This window comes from Rhinatrema bivittatum, chromosome 1 (genome assembly GCF_901001135.1).
Source record: "Rhinatrema bivittatum chromosome 1, aRhiBiv1.1, whole genome shotgun sequence".
Classification (NCBI taxonomy): Eukaryota; Metazoa; Chordata; class Amphibia; order Gymnophiona; family Rhinatrematidae; genus Rhinatrema; species Rhinatrema bivittatum.
In genome coordinates, this window is record NC_042615.1 from 363456176 (window position 1) to 363472592 (window position 16417).

Below are 16417 nucleotides of genomic sequence, written 5' to 3' on the forward strand. Positions count from 1 at the left end.
GATGTGAATCGGTTATTTACTCTTTCGGATAGTAGAAAGACTAGGGGGCACTCCATGAAGTTAGCATGGGGCACATTTAAAACTAATCAGAGAAAGTTCTTTTTTACTCAACGCACAATTAAACTCTGGAATTTGTTGCCAGAGGATGTGGTTAGTGCAGTTAGTATAGCTGTGTTTAAAAAAGGATTGGATAAGTTCTTGGAGGAGAAGTCCATTACCTGCTATTAAGTTCACTTAGAGAATAGCCACTGCCATTAGCAATGGTAACATGGAATAGACTTAGTTTTTGGGTATTTGCCAGGTTCTTATGGCCTGGATTGGCCACTGTTGGAAACAGGATGCTGGGCTTGATGGACCCTTGGTCTTACCCAGTATGGCATTTTCTTATGTTCTTATGTAATAAAGCCACATAAAGTATAAATAGAAATGTGCAGACAAAAACTAAACTGTAAAACGTATCTCGCCAGACTCTATACAGTGCAACAATGGAAAAACAAAAATGTCACCATTCTTCATGAAACAATCAATAAAATCAAGATATAAATCATGAATGATAATTATAAAATCATACTAATAAAATAATTTCAAATAGCTGATGAATAGAATATCCTATAATTAAAGTCTCAAGCAAATTTTGAAACCTTTACCAAACACCAATAAAATATTTCAAACAGCAGACACATCACATACTACCCAATAATTTAAATGATAGTCAGTTAAGAAAAATGAACTTAAAAAGCCACCTTTACTTACCCTCTTCAGCAGTTCTCCTACTCCTTTCCCTTGCAGGCTACACCAGAAGCATCAGTAGCTGCTGAATCTGTCCTCACGGTCCTCTTCCTTAAGGACCACAAAATATATATATATATATATCTCTCTCTCTCTCTCTCTCTCTCTGTCTCTCTCTCTCTCTCTCTCACCAGTCACACCCTCAAGACCAGTTTCTGTCTCACACACCAATCATCTCCCCAACCACAACCAGTCTTATCTGTGAACCCCCCCGCAGAACCAGTTTCTGTCTCTCGCACACACATTACCAGCCATCTCCCTGATCAGTCTTTCTCACACATACACAAGTCACACCTCTGGCAGTCTCTCTCAATCACACAATGCTTTCGTGCTCTCTTACTTACACACAGGATTTCAATCACACACATGTTCTGTCTCACAAACAGGCTCAATCACACATGCCCTTTCTCTCACAGCCACAAGCCAGCCAAAAACATGCTCCATCTGTCTCTCACACACGCACGCACTGTTCCTTTCTCTCTCACACCGTTCCTTTCTCTCTCTCACACACACATGCACACACCGTTCCTTTCTCTCTCTCTCTCAATCATGCACTGTTCCTTTCTCTTACTCTCTCCCTCTCTCGCACGCACGCACCGTTCCTTTCTCTCTCACACAGGCCCCCAGCTGAACAGTGGCGGTTAGCAGCGCTGGTCTTCTTTTCTTCGGCAGCGCCGGCCTCCATCTTCATTTCTTCCCCCCTGCCGGCCTGGTCTGCGGCGGCTGGCTGCGTTGATCTTCATTTCTTCGGTCCCCGCATGCTGCAAGAAACCCTTAACAGCCACATGGTGCCACCGCGGAGTTGAGACCACGTGACCAGCTAGACTGGCCCACCGGGGGAAGCCCGATCCCCTGATAGGCCAATGCACCCATGGATAGGAGTGTACTATCATCCACCTGGCCCAATTGATCAGACAGCTGATGAAATGCTAAGAGAGATCAGGGAAGCTAACTAATTTGGCAGTGCAGTAATGTAGGTTTCAATTACCCCAGTATTGACTGGGTAAATATAATATCAGGACATGCTAGAGACATAAAATTCCTCTCTCATTGGTGTCTCATTTTGGCATTTCCTAGCCTGTCTTTTGAAAAGATAAAGGCTGGTGTGTTTGACGGTCCACAGGTTCGGCAGCTCATTAAAGATGAACATTTCATCGGGACAATGTCAGAACTCCAAAAGAATGCTTGGTGGTTATTCAAAAACCTTGTCAAGGACTTTCTTGAAAATACACGAGCACAGAATTTCACCAAAATTGTCCAGAAACTCTTGGAGAGCTTCAAATTGCTTTGTTGCAACATGGCATCAAGGTGCATTTTCTGCATAGCCATCTTGCTGACTTCCCAAAAAACCTTGGTGCAGTCAGTGAGCAAGGTGAACGATTCCACCAAGATTTGAAGGTCATGGAAACACGGTATCAGGGTAGATGGGATGTACATATGATGGCTGACTATTGTTGGAGCATCAAGCAAGATTGTCCACAGATTGAACACTGCCGGAAAAACTATAAGCGTACATTTTTACCTTAATATGTATGTTTGGTAGCAGAACTTTATTACTTGTACACAGTTTGACTTACAGTAACAATATATAGCCTTTGTATGAATAAAATAACTCTAAATAAACAGTATATTCAGGTAATATTTTCTTTTATTTCCTTTGTATTTACATTTTGTATGATTTTTGGGTCAAAGGGAGGTATCTTGTACCTTAAAATGTTGATGTGATAGAGAAAAACTGGGGTCATTTTTGGATTCAGATGTCAAAAGTTAGTCAAAACCAAATGTCAGATCTAACGCAACGAAAATTGTGTTCCCCAGTGTAATAGATGCACTAGGGGGCACTCCATGAAGTTAGTGCAAGTAGCACATTTAAAACTAATCTGAGAGAATTCTTTCACGTAATGCACAATTAAGCTCTGGAATTTGTTGCCAGAGGATGTGGTTAGTGCAGTTAGTATAGTTGGATTTTAAAAAGGTTTAGATAAGTTCACGGAGGAGAAGTCCATTGACTACTATTAATCAATTTGTCTTAGAGAATAGCCACTGCTATTACTGGCATCAGTAGCATGGGATAGACCTAGTTTTTGGGTACTTGCCCAGGTACTTGTAGGCTGGAATGGTCACTGATAGAAACAGGATGCTGGGCTTGATGGACCCTTAGTCTGACCCAGTATGGCAATTTATGTTCTTATGTAAGAAGGCAAGCCTGGTTACTATAATTAGGGTTCTTTGTACATATTTGGATGAATTAGCCATGCTTAATTCCCTTCTTCTTCCCTTGAGTTGAGTACCTAGCTCTAAGCTCTACAATCAGCTGAGGGGCCCATGAGGCAGCACAATTATTTTGATTTTTTTTGCCTCAGGAGAAAATTCAATTTCTAAAACCTCTGATGCAAAATAGCCATTGGGTCACAATTCTTAAATTAATGGCTGACCTGTTTCTTAGAATTGCTCTCTGTCCTTAAATTTTGGTATTGACACTTTCTGCCAGATAGTTCAATCTTGATAAATTTTTTTTTTTAAGGTCTTTAACATGCAGTGTTGAAACGAATTGGAAACAATATTGGGGAAAGAGGAATCAAGTATAAATGTTTAACACTTTTTTTTTTTTTTAATAAAAATATTTTAAAATTGTGATGTATTTTTAAGGGGAAGTTTCCACTCATTAATTTTTTTTTTTTTTTTTGTTCATAGGATTTGCATCTAATGATCTGGGATATCCTGTTCCACTGCATAGTTCAACTCCTAACATTAGTGAAACAAGCAATGCTAGCAAACAGGTGAGAAAATGAATACTGAACTGCTTTGTAGGGGGAAAAATCTCCCAATAAAACTCAGCAACAATCCATTACTAAATTTCATGTTAGGAGTTGTGTAAGAAAGTAAAAAGGGGGGAGGTAGGAATCTGATCAGTGATCATTTTAATTGTTCTCTATCTGTTTATATTCTCTGTATATTTTCTATTGCCATTGTTGACTGAAAGATTTATTATGCTTATATCAGTCTTTTCCCTTTGGTTTCTTTTAGTTCTAGAATTAGTGGTGGAAATTCCTCATACTTGATTTTGTCATCTACTGTTGTTTAATTACAATATCCCTCCAGCTTATAAAAATACCACAGAGACCCCACCCAGAAAAAACAAAACCTGATGTGGATTCATTTTCATGGTCATGATTGTCACTGGATTCCCAACAGCCTTTTTACTTTACATGGACAAGCTTTAGAAGTAGGGGGCAAATGCAGTTTTGCTAATGCACATTCAGATAGCCCTGATGCTGCTTTTCTGCATCTGAAGAAGACTTGCACCCTTGAAAGGAGATGAGAACTTACTTTTAAACATTATTTAACATGCACATTTTAATTATCTTTTGGCTAGTATTCCAAGTTGTGAAAACAAAGTCTTTGAAAGGTAGATAATTTCTTTGTGTCTTTCTGAGCCTCCTACCCATACTTAAGCTCATTCTTTGAATAATAAACTTTTATCCCACATAAGTGGACAAAACATTTTCATATCAAAAGTCAGGGATTTATCTAAAGCCTTTATCAATTGGATTCAAGGACTGGATCAAGAATCTTTTCACTGGCTTCCAATCAAATGGCAAATAGCATACAAAAAACTCTCAGCAGTTCATAACCACCTGCATAATATCACTAGTCCATGGATGAGCTCAATACTACATTTCTATGTGTTAACAGATTTCAGATCAACTAATGAACTGCTTCTTGACATTCCAGCTGCAAAACATACCAGGCTTATAGGTATATGGGAAAGAGCATTTTCTATTGTGGGGCCAATAACATGGAATTCCATTTTGTTAGAAATTAAGTCCATACAAACCACTAAGATTTTAAGAGGGCCCTAAAGAAACCCAGGCGTTTCAGACATAGTTATATTTTTCTAGTAGTATACCTTGATTTTCTTTTTTAACTCTTTATATTTTTTTAAAATATGAGTTCTCCTAGGACAAGCAGGATGGTAGTCCTCGCATGTGGGTGACATCAGCCGATGGAGCCCTGCACAGAAAACTTTTAGCAAAGTTTCTAGAAGCTTTGACCAACACACTGAGCATGCCCAGCATGCCACTATCCCCGCATCCACGTGAGGTCCCCCTTCAGTCTCTTTCCGAGGTGCAGTTGCCTCATGGTTTGTAGAGCTCTGCTCTTTTCTTTTTTTCTTTGAGAAAAGTGTTTTTATTTTTTTTTTTGTTGCTTTTATTTTTTTAAACTCCATCGTCAGGTCCCCCTTCGTGGTCGATGCCCCCTCAGCATGGTATGTTAGTACTTCTGGTTTTTTTTCTGCTTCTTTGTGGTGGATTCCCAGCATCTCACTTTTCGGTGACTGCTGGTCATCTATTTTCTATGATGGCGTTAGGCTTTCGGTGCCTGCAGACCATAATAATCACGGATCAGCATGAGGTTTGCATTCTCTGCCTGGGGGCTTCGCATGATGTCCGAAGGTATCAGCTATGTGACCAGGTGACTCCCAAAGGCCGCTGTGCGAGCCTGGATAAGATGGAGAAACTTTTCAGTCCTAGAAAATCTGCTCCATCCAAACCCATGTCAAAGTCATAGATGCTGGTGGGGGGGGGGGTCGAGGGGAACCCCTCGATATGCTCGATAGGATTGAGGGAACGGTGATCAGTCCTCCATGATCTCACCTGTTTCCAGGACGTTGGCATCCTCCGCCTCCTCGGTGCCGGGGAAGGACTAGGCTGAGCACTGTGGGAGATTCTGCAAGCATAGACATCTGTTGCCGATGGTGGTGGTTCCGGGGTGGTTCTGGTGGCTGCCATACTGCTACCAAAGCGACCCTGGTCCTTGGAGGCCCAATCCTCCTCTGTGCCCAGGTGTTCCCCCACAGACATTGGTGCCGGGCACCATGCTGCCTCATCCCCCCCCTCCCCCCTCCCCCCTCCCCCCTCAGTCCTGGCCTCATCGGACTTTCAGAAGGTGTTGGATTGCAGGATGCAGACCACGGTACTAAGAGCTCTGTGGAGCGTCCATGCCGGTGCTGGAGCTTCTGCCGTCTATCCTAGTATCTCTGCTCGAGCATCTAGATGTCCTTTTTGGTGTACTCCCAATGCAGCCAGTGCCGGAAGGACTTTCAGTTCCCCAGCGACCACTGATGCCTCCCTCGGGAGCAATCCCTATCTTTGGCTCTTATGAGGAGGAAGCCAAGGCCAGTGCTGTATGCCCAGGCTTTGTGGCCTCCCGTGACTGTCTGTTCCCCCGGTAGCAAGGGAACCATAGATTCCTGCGGGGCCCTCGAAGCCTCTGAAGCCATCGGGGCCCAGGGCTCAGATCCTCCACAAGCATTGCCTGTGGCAGTCCCGTGATGGCCTCTGTGAGGAGGAAGGCCCTTATGACCCTTGAGGTGAATATTCCTCTGAGTCTTCCACTGAGTATTCAGACGACCCCTCTCTGAGCCTTCTCCGCCAGAGGAAAGGCATCTATTCCCCCCTGGAGGAGCTCTCCTTTGTGGGGTTTGTCCAGGCCATGGCCGAGGCTATCTCCTTCCAACTTCTCATGAACGAAGATGTGCAGCATAAGATGCTGGAGGTGCTCCAGTTTGTGGATGCTTCCAAGGAAATCATGGTGGTTCCCATCCACGATATCTTTAAGGACCTTCTCCTTTTGATGTGGGAACACCTGATCTCCATCTCTCTGATTAATAGGAAGGCGGATGCCACCTATTTGGTACAGCAGGCCCTGGGATTTGAGAGGTGGCACCTTCCCCACCAGTTGGTTGTAGAATTTGTCCTCAAAAAGGCTAAACGCTACCATACTCATGCTTCTGCCCCTCCCAGGAGAGAGCATAGGGAGTTGGATGCTCTGGGCTGAAAGATTTTTCAGGGCGCTATGCTCATTGCCCATATAGCTGTCTACTAGTTATATATGACCCAATACAAGTGGAACCTCTGGAAACAAGTCCAGAGCGTCGCAGAGAGCTTGCCACAGCAGCAGCAGCAAGAGTCTCTCTCGGCTATTGTCCTGCAAGGATTGGAGGCTGGCAAACACTATGTGAAGCCTATGTATGATGTGTTCGAGACCATGGCCCAAGTAGCCGCCATAGGCCTTGACGCCCGCAGAATGGCCTGGATCCGGCCTTCTGACCTCCACCCAGAGGTGCAGGAAAAGCTGGCAGACCTCCCCTGCACAGGTGACAGCCTCTTTGAGGAGAAGGTCCGGGATGCGGTGGCCCAATTGAAAGACCACCACGAAATCATCCAGCAGCTCTCAGCTAGCACTTTGGACGCTGCTCCTGCCAGGAAATCTTCCAGGCCAAGCTCCAGAAAGCCCTTTTACATGCAGCGGAAGTATTATCAGTCAGCCTCTCGAGCACACCCATTGCATGCTAGCTCCAGAGGCCGCCCCCATCGGCATCGGGCACCCAGACCTGAGGCAGTGCAGCAGCAAGCCCCGTCCACAAGCTTTAACTGGCAGAGAGCACGAGGCAGCCAACTGTACCCCCAGTAGGAGGCAGGCTCATTGGCTTCGCCCCCCACTGGAGGGCCATCACTTTGGTCCTTACCATAGTCTGTCAGGGGTACCAGCTCAATTTCAGATGGCTTCCATGTCATTGTGGGGTTCGTCCGCCCAGCAGGCCATACTTTGGACAGAACTCTCTGCCCTTCTCTTGGCAGGAGCGATAGAGCCTGTTCCTTGCCCTCAGCAAGGCTGGGGGTTCTATTCGAGGTATTTCCTCATACCGAAGAGAAACTGAGGCATGTGCCCCATTCTTGATCCCTCTCCTCAAAAGAGGAGACTGGCTCTGCTCCCTCAATCTAAAGAGGCTTATGCTCATATAGCTATCTTCCTCAGCCACAGACAATACCTCTGCTTCATGGTGGGGAGAGGTCATTACCAGTACAAGATGCTATCTTTTTGGGTTGGCCTCAGCCCATTGCGTTTTCACCAAATGCTTAGTGGTGGTGGCTGCGTACTTCAGGCATTGTACGGTGCATGTTTTCCCATACCTAGACTGGTTGATCAAGAGCAACTCCCGTGCAGGGGCAATGAACGATTTAGCCTTGACAGTGCAACCTTTGCAATCCCTGGTGTTTTGTAAACTTCCTGAAGTCTCGCCTCTGCCTGTCTCCACAGCTGGTCTTTATAGTAGCCAGGCTGGACACTGTGCAGGCAAAAGCATTTCTGCCTCTCGATCGGGCTCTAGCCCTTGCCTTTTGGCAGCCTTCATGCACAAAAGCCAGCAGGTGACAGCTCGCCTTCTGCTCAGTTTGGACCACCATTACCACTCTCGCCCACCTGTGCATGCAGAGGGTGCAATGGACCTTGAGCTTGAAGTGACAACAGGCCTTCCAGGACCTTGAGACCCGTCTCTTAGTCACAGAATCTTTGAAAACATCTCTGTCCTGGTGGGAAAACCAGGATAGAGATGTTCCCCTTTCAGGCTGCCCCACTTCAGGTGGTCCTCACCACTGACGCCTCTCCTCAGGGCTGGGGAGCCCATGTGGATGGCCTCCACACGCAGGCTCTGTGGTCCGCCCATGAAGCCCGCTGTCAAACTTCTTGGAGCTTTGGGCAATCCATTATGTTCAGGGACTGGTTGTTGAACAAGGGAATCCTGATCCAAGTGGCGATGTGTTTTATCAACAAACAGGGAGGCATGGAATCACTCCTCCTTTGTCACGAGGTGGTAAGAACATAAGAAATTGCCATGCTGGTTCAGACCAAGGGTCCATCAAGCCCAGCATCCTGTTACCAACAGAGGCCGAACCTGGCAATTACCCAAACACCAAGAATATCCCATGCTACTGATGCAAATAATAGCAGTGGCTATTCGCTAAGTAAACTTATAGCAGTTAATGGACTTCTCCTCCAAGAACTTATCCAAACCTTTTTTGAACCCAGCTACACCAACTGCACTAACTACATCCTCTGGCAACAAATTCCAGAGCTTAATTGTGCATTGAGTGAGAGAGAATTTTCTCAGATTAGTCTTAAATGTGCTACTTGCTAACTTAATGGAATGCCCCCTAGTCCTATTATCAGAGTGTGTAAATAACCGATTCAAATCTACTCGTTCAAGACCTCTATCATATCTCCCCTCAGCCGTCTCTTCTCCAAGCTTGAACAGCGCTAACTCTTCAGCCTTTTCTCATAGGGGCGCTGTTTCATCCCCTTTATCATCTTGGTTGCCCTTCTCTGTGTCTTCTCCATCGCAACTATCTTTTTTGAGATGCGGCGACCAGAATTGTACACAATATTCAAGATGCGGTCGCACCTTGGAGCGATACAGAGGCATTATGACATTTTTCATTTTATTAACCATTCCCTTCCTAATTCCTAACATTGTTTGTTTGCTTTTTTGACTGCTGCAGCACACCGAGTCGACGATTTCAATGTGTTATCCACTATGAAGCCTAGATCTTTTTCCTGAGTGGTAGCTCCTAATATGGAACCTAACATTGTGTAACTACAACAAGGATTATTTTTCTCTATATGTAGCACCTTGCACCTGTCCACATTAAATTTCATCTGCCATTTGGATGCCCAATCTTCCAGTCTCACAAGGTCCTCCTGTAATGTATCACAATCCGCTTGTGATTTAACTACTCTAATTTTCTATCATCTGTAAATTTGTTAACCTCACTCATATCGTATTCCTTTCCAGATCATTTATAAATATATTGAAAAGCACCGGTCCAAGTACAGATCCTTGAGGCACTCAACTATTTACTCTCTTCCACTGAGAAAATTGATCATTTAATCCTACTGTTTCCTGTCTTTTAACCTGTTTGTAATTCACAAAAGGACATTGCCTCCTATCCCATGACTTTTTTAGTTTTCCTAGAAGCTCTCATGAGGGACTTTGTCAAATGCCTTCTGAAAATCCATATACACTATATTTACCAGTACACCTTTATCCACATGTTTATTAATCTCTTAAAAAAAATGAAGTAGATTTGTTAGGCAAGACTTCCCTTGGGTAAATCCATGTTGACTGTTTTCCATATCCTTGTATATGCTCTATGACTTTCATCTTTAGAATAGTTTCCACTATTTATCCTGGCACTAAATCAGGCTCACTGGTTTATAATTTCCTGGATTGCCCCTGGAGCCCTTTTAAATATTGGGGTTACATTGGCCACCCTCCAGTCTTCAGGTACAATGGATGATTGAAACGATAGATTACAAATTTTAACTAATAGATCAGAAATTTCATTTTTGAGTATGCAGACCATCCGGTCCAGGTGACTTTGTAGATCCATGGTGCAACCACTCCTTGAGAATTGTATGTAGTTTTGGTCAGCCCATTTCAAAAAAGACATAGATGCAGAAAAGGAACAGAAAAGGGGAACAATGATGAAGGAAATGGAAAGACTCCTTTATGGGAAGAGACTAAACAGATTAGGGCTTTTTAATTTATTGTATGATTTTTATATTTCACTTTTTCAGGCACTGCAAAGCAGATTATATTCAGGCATTGTAGGTGTTTCCTAAATTTGTATTTGATACAATGGAGGGTAAAGTGACTTGCTAAAGGTCACAAGGAACAGCAATGGCATTAGAACCCTGCTTATCAACCCACTGCTCTAACCACTAGGCTGCTTCTCCACTTGGTAAAGAGACTGAGGGGATATGATCAAGATTTATAAAATCATAAGTGGAGTGGAATGGGTAAATAGGGAATAATTATTTTTTTCTTTCAAACATTAGGACTAGGACACTCCATGAAACTAGCAACTGGTAGATTTAAAACAAATAGGAAGTATTTTTTCACTCAGTGCACAATCAGGCTATGGAATCTATTGTCATGTAAATCAGTCTGTATTAATATTTTGTTAAGGCGTGTGACTTTTGTCCAACCTTCATCACCTTGTAAAGTGGACTGATTTACATGTCAGTACACTTAGAGTATGTATAGGCACAGAGAATTCCTCATGGGCTACAAATAATGAAAGAGCCTCATTGGTATGCTGAAGACAATTCCTTTTTGAATAAGAAGAATATCTTGAGTAAGGGTTCATTAGATCTGATGGTTTTGATTAAACAAGTGTATGTAGTGTCCAGATTAAAGTCAAAGTGGATTCTGCTCGAGTGCGCACGCTAGTGTTGAGGCATATGATAATGCTTTGAATGAATTTCAAACTAATATGGTGACTTTAATGGAAGATGTTAAAAAGGTCAAACATGAGAGAGGAAATGGATTACAAACTGGGTAAGGTTTACCCGTGGATGAATCCCATTGGGAAATATATTCATGCATTCAAAGTTGCCTTTGATTTTTTTTTGTAGTCATCCTTGGAAGGATCGGTGGAGGAAAATGATCACCCAGAAGAGAGACAGCCTTATTTTAGGAAAGTGACTAGATCGAAAGTTGCGGTTTCAAACCAAGACAGTCTACCAAGGATTTATAAGAGACAGACCCAGCGGCGACAGAGTTCGAATAAGAGAACGAACATTGACACTGTCTCAGAAGTGTCCAAGTCAGCGGTGAAAAATTTGTCAGCACGGCAAGTAAGTGCTTTGGAGAGGGGGCTTTCTTTTGTGCAATTACCAAGTCTTTTATGTGAAATTGACTTGGATAATTGAAATTAGTTGATCATGTGAAGCATTTATAAATAGTGGACCTTGTTACTTACCTTGAAATAAAATTCATAAGGTTTTTATTAGATAGTTGACATATAATAAAAATTAGCATAGATACTTTAAGGGTGTTTCTCTTATTGAACTGCCCATTGTATGGCAAAAGGCAGTGGTTGTAAATCTGGGTAACACCATTTTTTCTGATGCTGTGATCATAAAAGTAACAGAGTGAGTGTAGAAATTAGATAAGGTTTGAGTGAAAATTAGTCCATTTTTGTTTTTTGGTAATAATGCATAAATAGTTGTTAGCCCAGTAGACTTGGGTAAACCAGCATTTATCCCTGGGGGTAAGATCAACTATTGGGGATATATCAGGCACTTGTGACTGACTGACTGACTACTGATGGAGACTATCCTGGACTCAATGGAATTTGGTTTGACCCAGCATGGCACTTATGTTCTCCGAGGGCAAGCCGGATGGTAGTCTTCACATGTGGGTGACATCATCGGCTGGAGACCAGCAGGGAACTTTGATCTCAAAGTTTGAGATCAGACATGTGAAGACTACCATCCGGCTTGCCCTCGGAGAACATAAGTGCCATGCTGGGTCAAAACAAATTCCTTTGAGTCCAGGATAGTCTCCATCAGTAGTCAGTCACAAGTACCTGATATATCTCCAATAGTTGATCTCACTCCCAGGGATAAATGCTGGTTTTTCCAAGTCTACCTGGCTAACAACTATTTATGCCTTATTACCAAAAAACAAAAAAGGACTAACATCCTGCTGTCCTCAGAGAACACATGCTACCAGGTAAGCACAGACTTTTTACCTCAAATTTTCTGAAATTTTGAGCATATCTCACTGGTTGTGCAATATGTGATACTGCCACATGGCACGATGGGTCCTCTTGAGTTCCATCTTTTCTGAAGGGCCCACTAGTCGTGGATCATTGCTATCTTGTTGCTTCTTCGGAATCTTGTCTGGGTAGGAATTGGTTACTGCAGGGCCCTGCTGTGTTCGTTCTCTTTTTTCGTAGTCCTTAGGTAGGTTTGTTTTTTTTTAACCTTACTTGTAAGTTTCCATTCTTTTTCAAATATTGGTGATGCATTGGTGTCAGTGCATAGAAGTGGAATTGACTGTGTATCAGTCAGAATCTTTTGATTTCACATTGCTGGTTTATTCGTTTGGTTTCCCAAATGGACAAATTTGTGAATGGATCTAAGAGGTATCCCCTGTGTGACAGGGCATGACAATCACAGATCTCTGTGCCCTGTGTCTGGGGCCAGTTATGATATCTAGTGGTGGTGGTTTTTGCTTGATCATGACCCATAAGGGGATGTAGGTTCTGACTTCACCTAATGGAAAAGTGATTTAGAAACTGCAAGTCCGGCTTATCAACATTGACGGCATAGACACCGATGTTTGCAGAAGCTGTATTTGACACAGTGCATCTGCATAGAAAGGGAATTTAACTCCCTAGATTAGATATCAAACACCAGAAAGGACCAGTGATAACCTTCTGTCTTCCCACTTGAAGGCAAAGGGTTCAGCATCTTTGGTTGAAGTGTTCAGATGCTGAGGATTGAGAGAAGGTCAAGAAGCATCAACATTGGTGGTTTTGTGGATGTACAGAGCCAGGGGCAGAGGTGTTCATGAAACCCCTGAAGTGTTCCCGTAGTGAGGAGGGCTCTTACTTTATGTATTCTCCGTTATTGCGACAATGCACTGGTCTTTATGTCCACCATTGAAACACTCAAATTTCTCATAAAGATGAGGCCACCTCCTGCTTCCCAAAAGGTGTTTGGTTTTGGTAGTCTTTGAGGAGATGCTGGCTAGGATGGTTTAGTAGGTCTTGGACAGTGTGGTACGGAACATTGGTGTCAATGCAGACAGATGTTCAGCCAACAGTGGAATCCCATGGCTCCCTGCTGGCTTGGTATCAGTCAGTTACTGGAGGGGAATAAACATAGGTTTGCTGCACCAATGGTGATCTTCAGCGGAGCAAGCCTTTTTCAGCTGCTGGAGTTCCTCAGTTTCTTTGCCCCAGTAGATATGCTCCTCTCTCTGTGGCCTTGACTGCTAGCTGAGAGAGATCCTGATCTTTGTCCCAGCTTACCTGTCAAGCTCTGACTTGGAATACTCCTGGGATATGGCTATGGATCTGGAGATGATCAAAAGGAATCAATCTCCTTTCAAATCCCTATCCTCCACAGAAAAGAAGAATCTCTGCCTATTAACCTCTCCTTTTCCAGATTTTATTCTGAGAATGGCTGAGGGCATTCTATTTACTTTGCAGAAGAAGGGAGTCTAGGAAAAAAATGCTGGACATCCTCTAGTTGGTGAAGCCTACTAAGGAGATTGTGGCAGTCCCAGTGCACAAGATCTTTCAAGAAATACAGGTGAGGATGTGGGAGTTGCCTCTCTGACTCCTATGAATAAGAAGTTTGTAGTATCTTATGTTGAAGGCTCCTGAATTTGAAAATCTGTCTGAATTCATGGTGGTCTATCCATGCTCAAGGGTCAGAACCCATTTCTCTGTTCCTGGGGATGAATTAAAGAAACTTGACTACTTTTTTGGGAGGAAGGTTTTTCAATGAGCTGTTTGTCTGTGTTTCCTCTGATCAGTTCTTCATTGGTCAATACATGTGGGATATTTTGAAGGCAGCTTTGGGCAGTGGCAGAGCAGTTTCCTCAGAAGCATTGTGACATTGTCACTAGTGAACAAAGGTGTGGCGCATTCAAAAAGTATTCAGACCTCTTTTTCCACATTTTATGTTGAAGCCTTATTCTAAAATGGATAATATGCATTGCTTTCCCTCCTTAGTCTACACAAATACCCCATAATAAAGCAAAATCAGATTTGTAGAAATTAACCCCACCCCCAAAAAAAGCTTGAAATATTACATTTACATAAGTATTCAGAACCTTTGCTATAATATTCAGTTGAGCTTAGGTGCATTCTGTTTGCATTAATCATTCTCAAGATGTTTCTGCAACTTGATTGAGGTCCACCTGTGGTAAATTAAATTGATTGGATGTGATTTGAAAAGAGACACCAATCTATATAAGGTCCCACAGTTGACATTGCATTTCAGAGTAAAATCAAAGCCATAAAGTTGAAGGAATTGTCTGTAGACCTCTGGGACAGGATTGTCTTGAGGCACAAATTTGGGGAAAGGTACAAAAATATTGCTGCAGCATTGAATGTTCTGTAGAACACCGTGGTCTCTAGTCTTAAATGGAAGAAGTTCGCAACCACTAGGACTCTTCCTAGAGCTGGCAGACTGCCCAATCTGAGCAATCATGGGAGAAGGGCCTTGGTCAGGGAGGTGTCCAAGAACCCGATGGTCTCTGACAGAATGCCAGACTTCTGCTGTGGAGATGGGAGAACCTTCCAGAAGGAAAACTATTTCTGCAGCACTCCACCAGCTAGGCCTTTATGGTAGGGTGCCAGACTGAAGCCACTCTTCAGTAAAAGGCACATGACAGCCCACTTGGAGTTTACCAAAAGGCATGAGAAACAGGATTATCTAGTTTGATGAAATCAAGATTGTACTTTTTGGCCTGAATACCAAGTCATGTCTGGAGGAAACCAGATACCACTAATCACCTAGCAAATACCATCCCTACGGTGAAGCATGGTGGAGGCAGCATCATGCTGTGGGAATGTTTTTCAGCTGCAGGAACTGGAAAACTAGTCCGGATCAAGAGAGATAAACGGAGGAAAGTACAGAGTTCCTTGATAACCTGTTCCAGAGCATTCTGGACATCAAACTGGGGCGACAGTTCACTTTCCAACAGGGCAAAGACCCTAAGCACACAGACAAAACAATACAGGAGTGGCTTCGGGACAAGTCTGTGAATGTCCTTCAGTGGGCCAGCCATAGCCTGGACTTGAACCCGATCGAACATTTCTGGAGAAACCTGAAAATAGCTGTGCATCAATGCTCCCATCCATCCTGACAGAGCTTGAGAGGATCTGGAGAAGAATGGGAGAAAGCTCCAAAATTCATTTGTGCCAAGATTGTTGTCATATCCAAGAAGACTTGAGGCTGTAATCGTTGGAAAAGATGCCGCTACAAAGTACTGAGTAAAAAGTCTGAATACGTAAATGTAAAACACTTTTTTTTTTTTTTTTTTAATTTCCAAAAATTTCTACAAACCTGATTTCACTTTGTCATTATGGGTCACTGCATGTACATTGAGGAGGGAAACAAAATGCATATTTCCTGTTCATACCCATATCAGTCCAGACCAGTGGGTTATGCACTCCCACCAGCAGATGGAGACAGAGAACAAATCTTCGAGGCACTGCTATATACCAAGAGTGCCACCTGCAGCTCCTCAGTATTTTTCTGTCTCCAGTAGATGATGGTGGGGTATACCTGCAGCTCTGAGTTGGGTTTAGATTTCTTGCTCCTCGAGGTGCCAGGTTCAGTTTTCTGGTCCATCCCTCAGGCAGAGCCAGGCAAATGAGGGTTTGGATACCCCTGGCAGTGCTAGCCCATGTGTCCTGGGACCTCTGATAGCCAGGGGACTGGCTCCCTCAGAGGCCCAAAGGCTCCCTCTCCGTGACTGCTGGTTCAGGAATGTATCTCTGTTGGAAAGTTATTTTTATTTGCTTAAATTAAGTTCAGTTAAAAAAAAAAAAAAAAGTTCGCTGAGTGTCACGGCTCCTCGGGTGAGTCAGTCTGCTCAGCGGAGCTGAGCCAGGCAGGTCACAATTTCATTTATTTATGTGAAGGGAGAGCTAGCAGTCTTCGTGGAGCCTTCCTGGGGTGGTGAAGGGACTCCTGACAAGAGACTCTGCAGCGGTCCTGGGTCTACTTTTGGCGCGGTGGCCATTTTGTTTTTTCTTCTTCAACTTCCACAAGGCTCCCTGATGGTGCTGGGGCTGATTTTTGCTGGCATTTTTGTTGGGGAGCATCAGTACTCGAAGGCAGCACTTGATTCCTCCCAGGGGGAGTCCCCGTGGTGCAACGGCAGAAAACTCACTGCTTGAGCCCTGCATGGCTTGTGGGGTATGGTCTGCCTATTTGAACTCCCTCTCACTTTGCGCTACATGTGCTGTGCGAG

The 16417-nt window shown here is 43.6% G+C and overlaps 1 protein-coding gene across 2 annotated transcripts in view; it reads left to right on the forward strand.

The window, feature by feature from the left end:
- CENPC (centromere protein C) overlaps positions 1-16417 on the forward strand; it is a 526811-nt gene that overhangs the window by 45026 nt on the left and 465368 nt on the right. For both annotated transcript variants that reach the window (XM_029600814.1, XM_029600824.1), the window contains 2 exons: positions 3484-3569; positions 11050-11271. In XM_029600814.1, coding sequence (XP_029456674.1) covers positions 3484-3569; positions 11050-11271 — 308 coding nt within the window. The remainder of the gene's footprint in view (positions 1-3483; positions 3570-11049; positions 11272-16417) is intronic.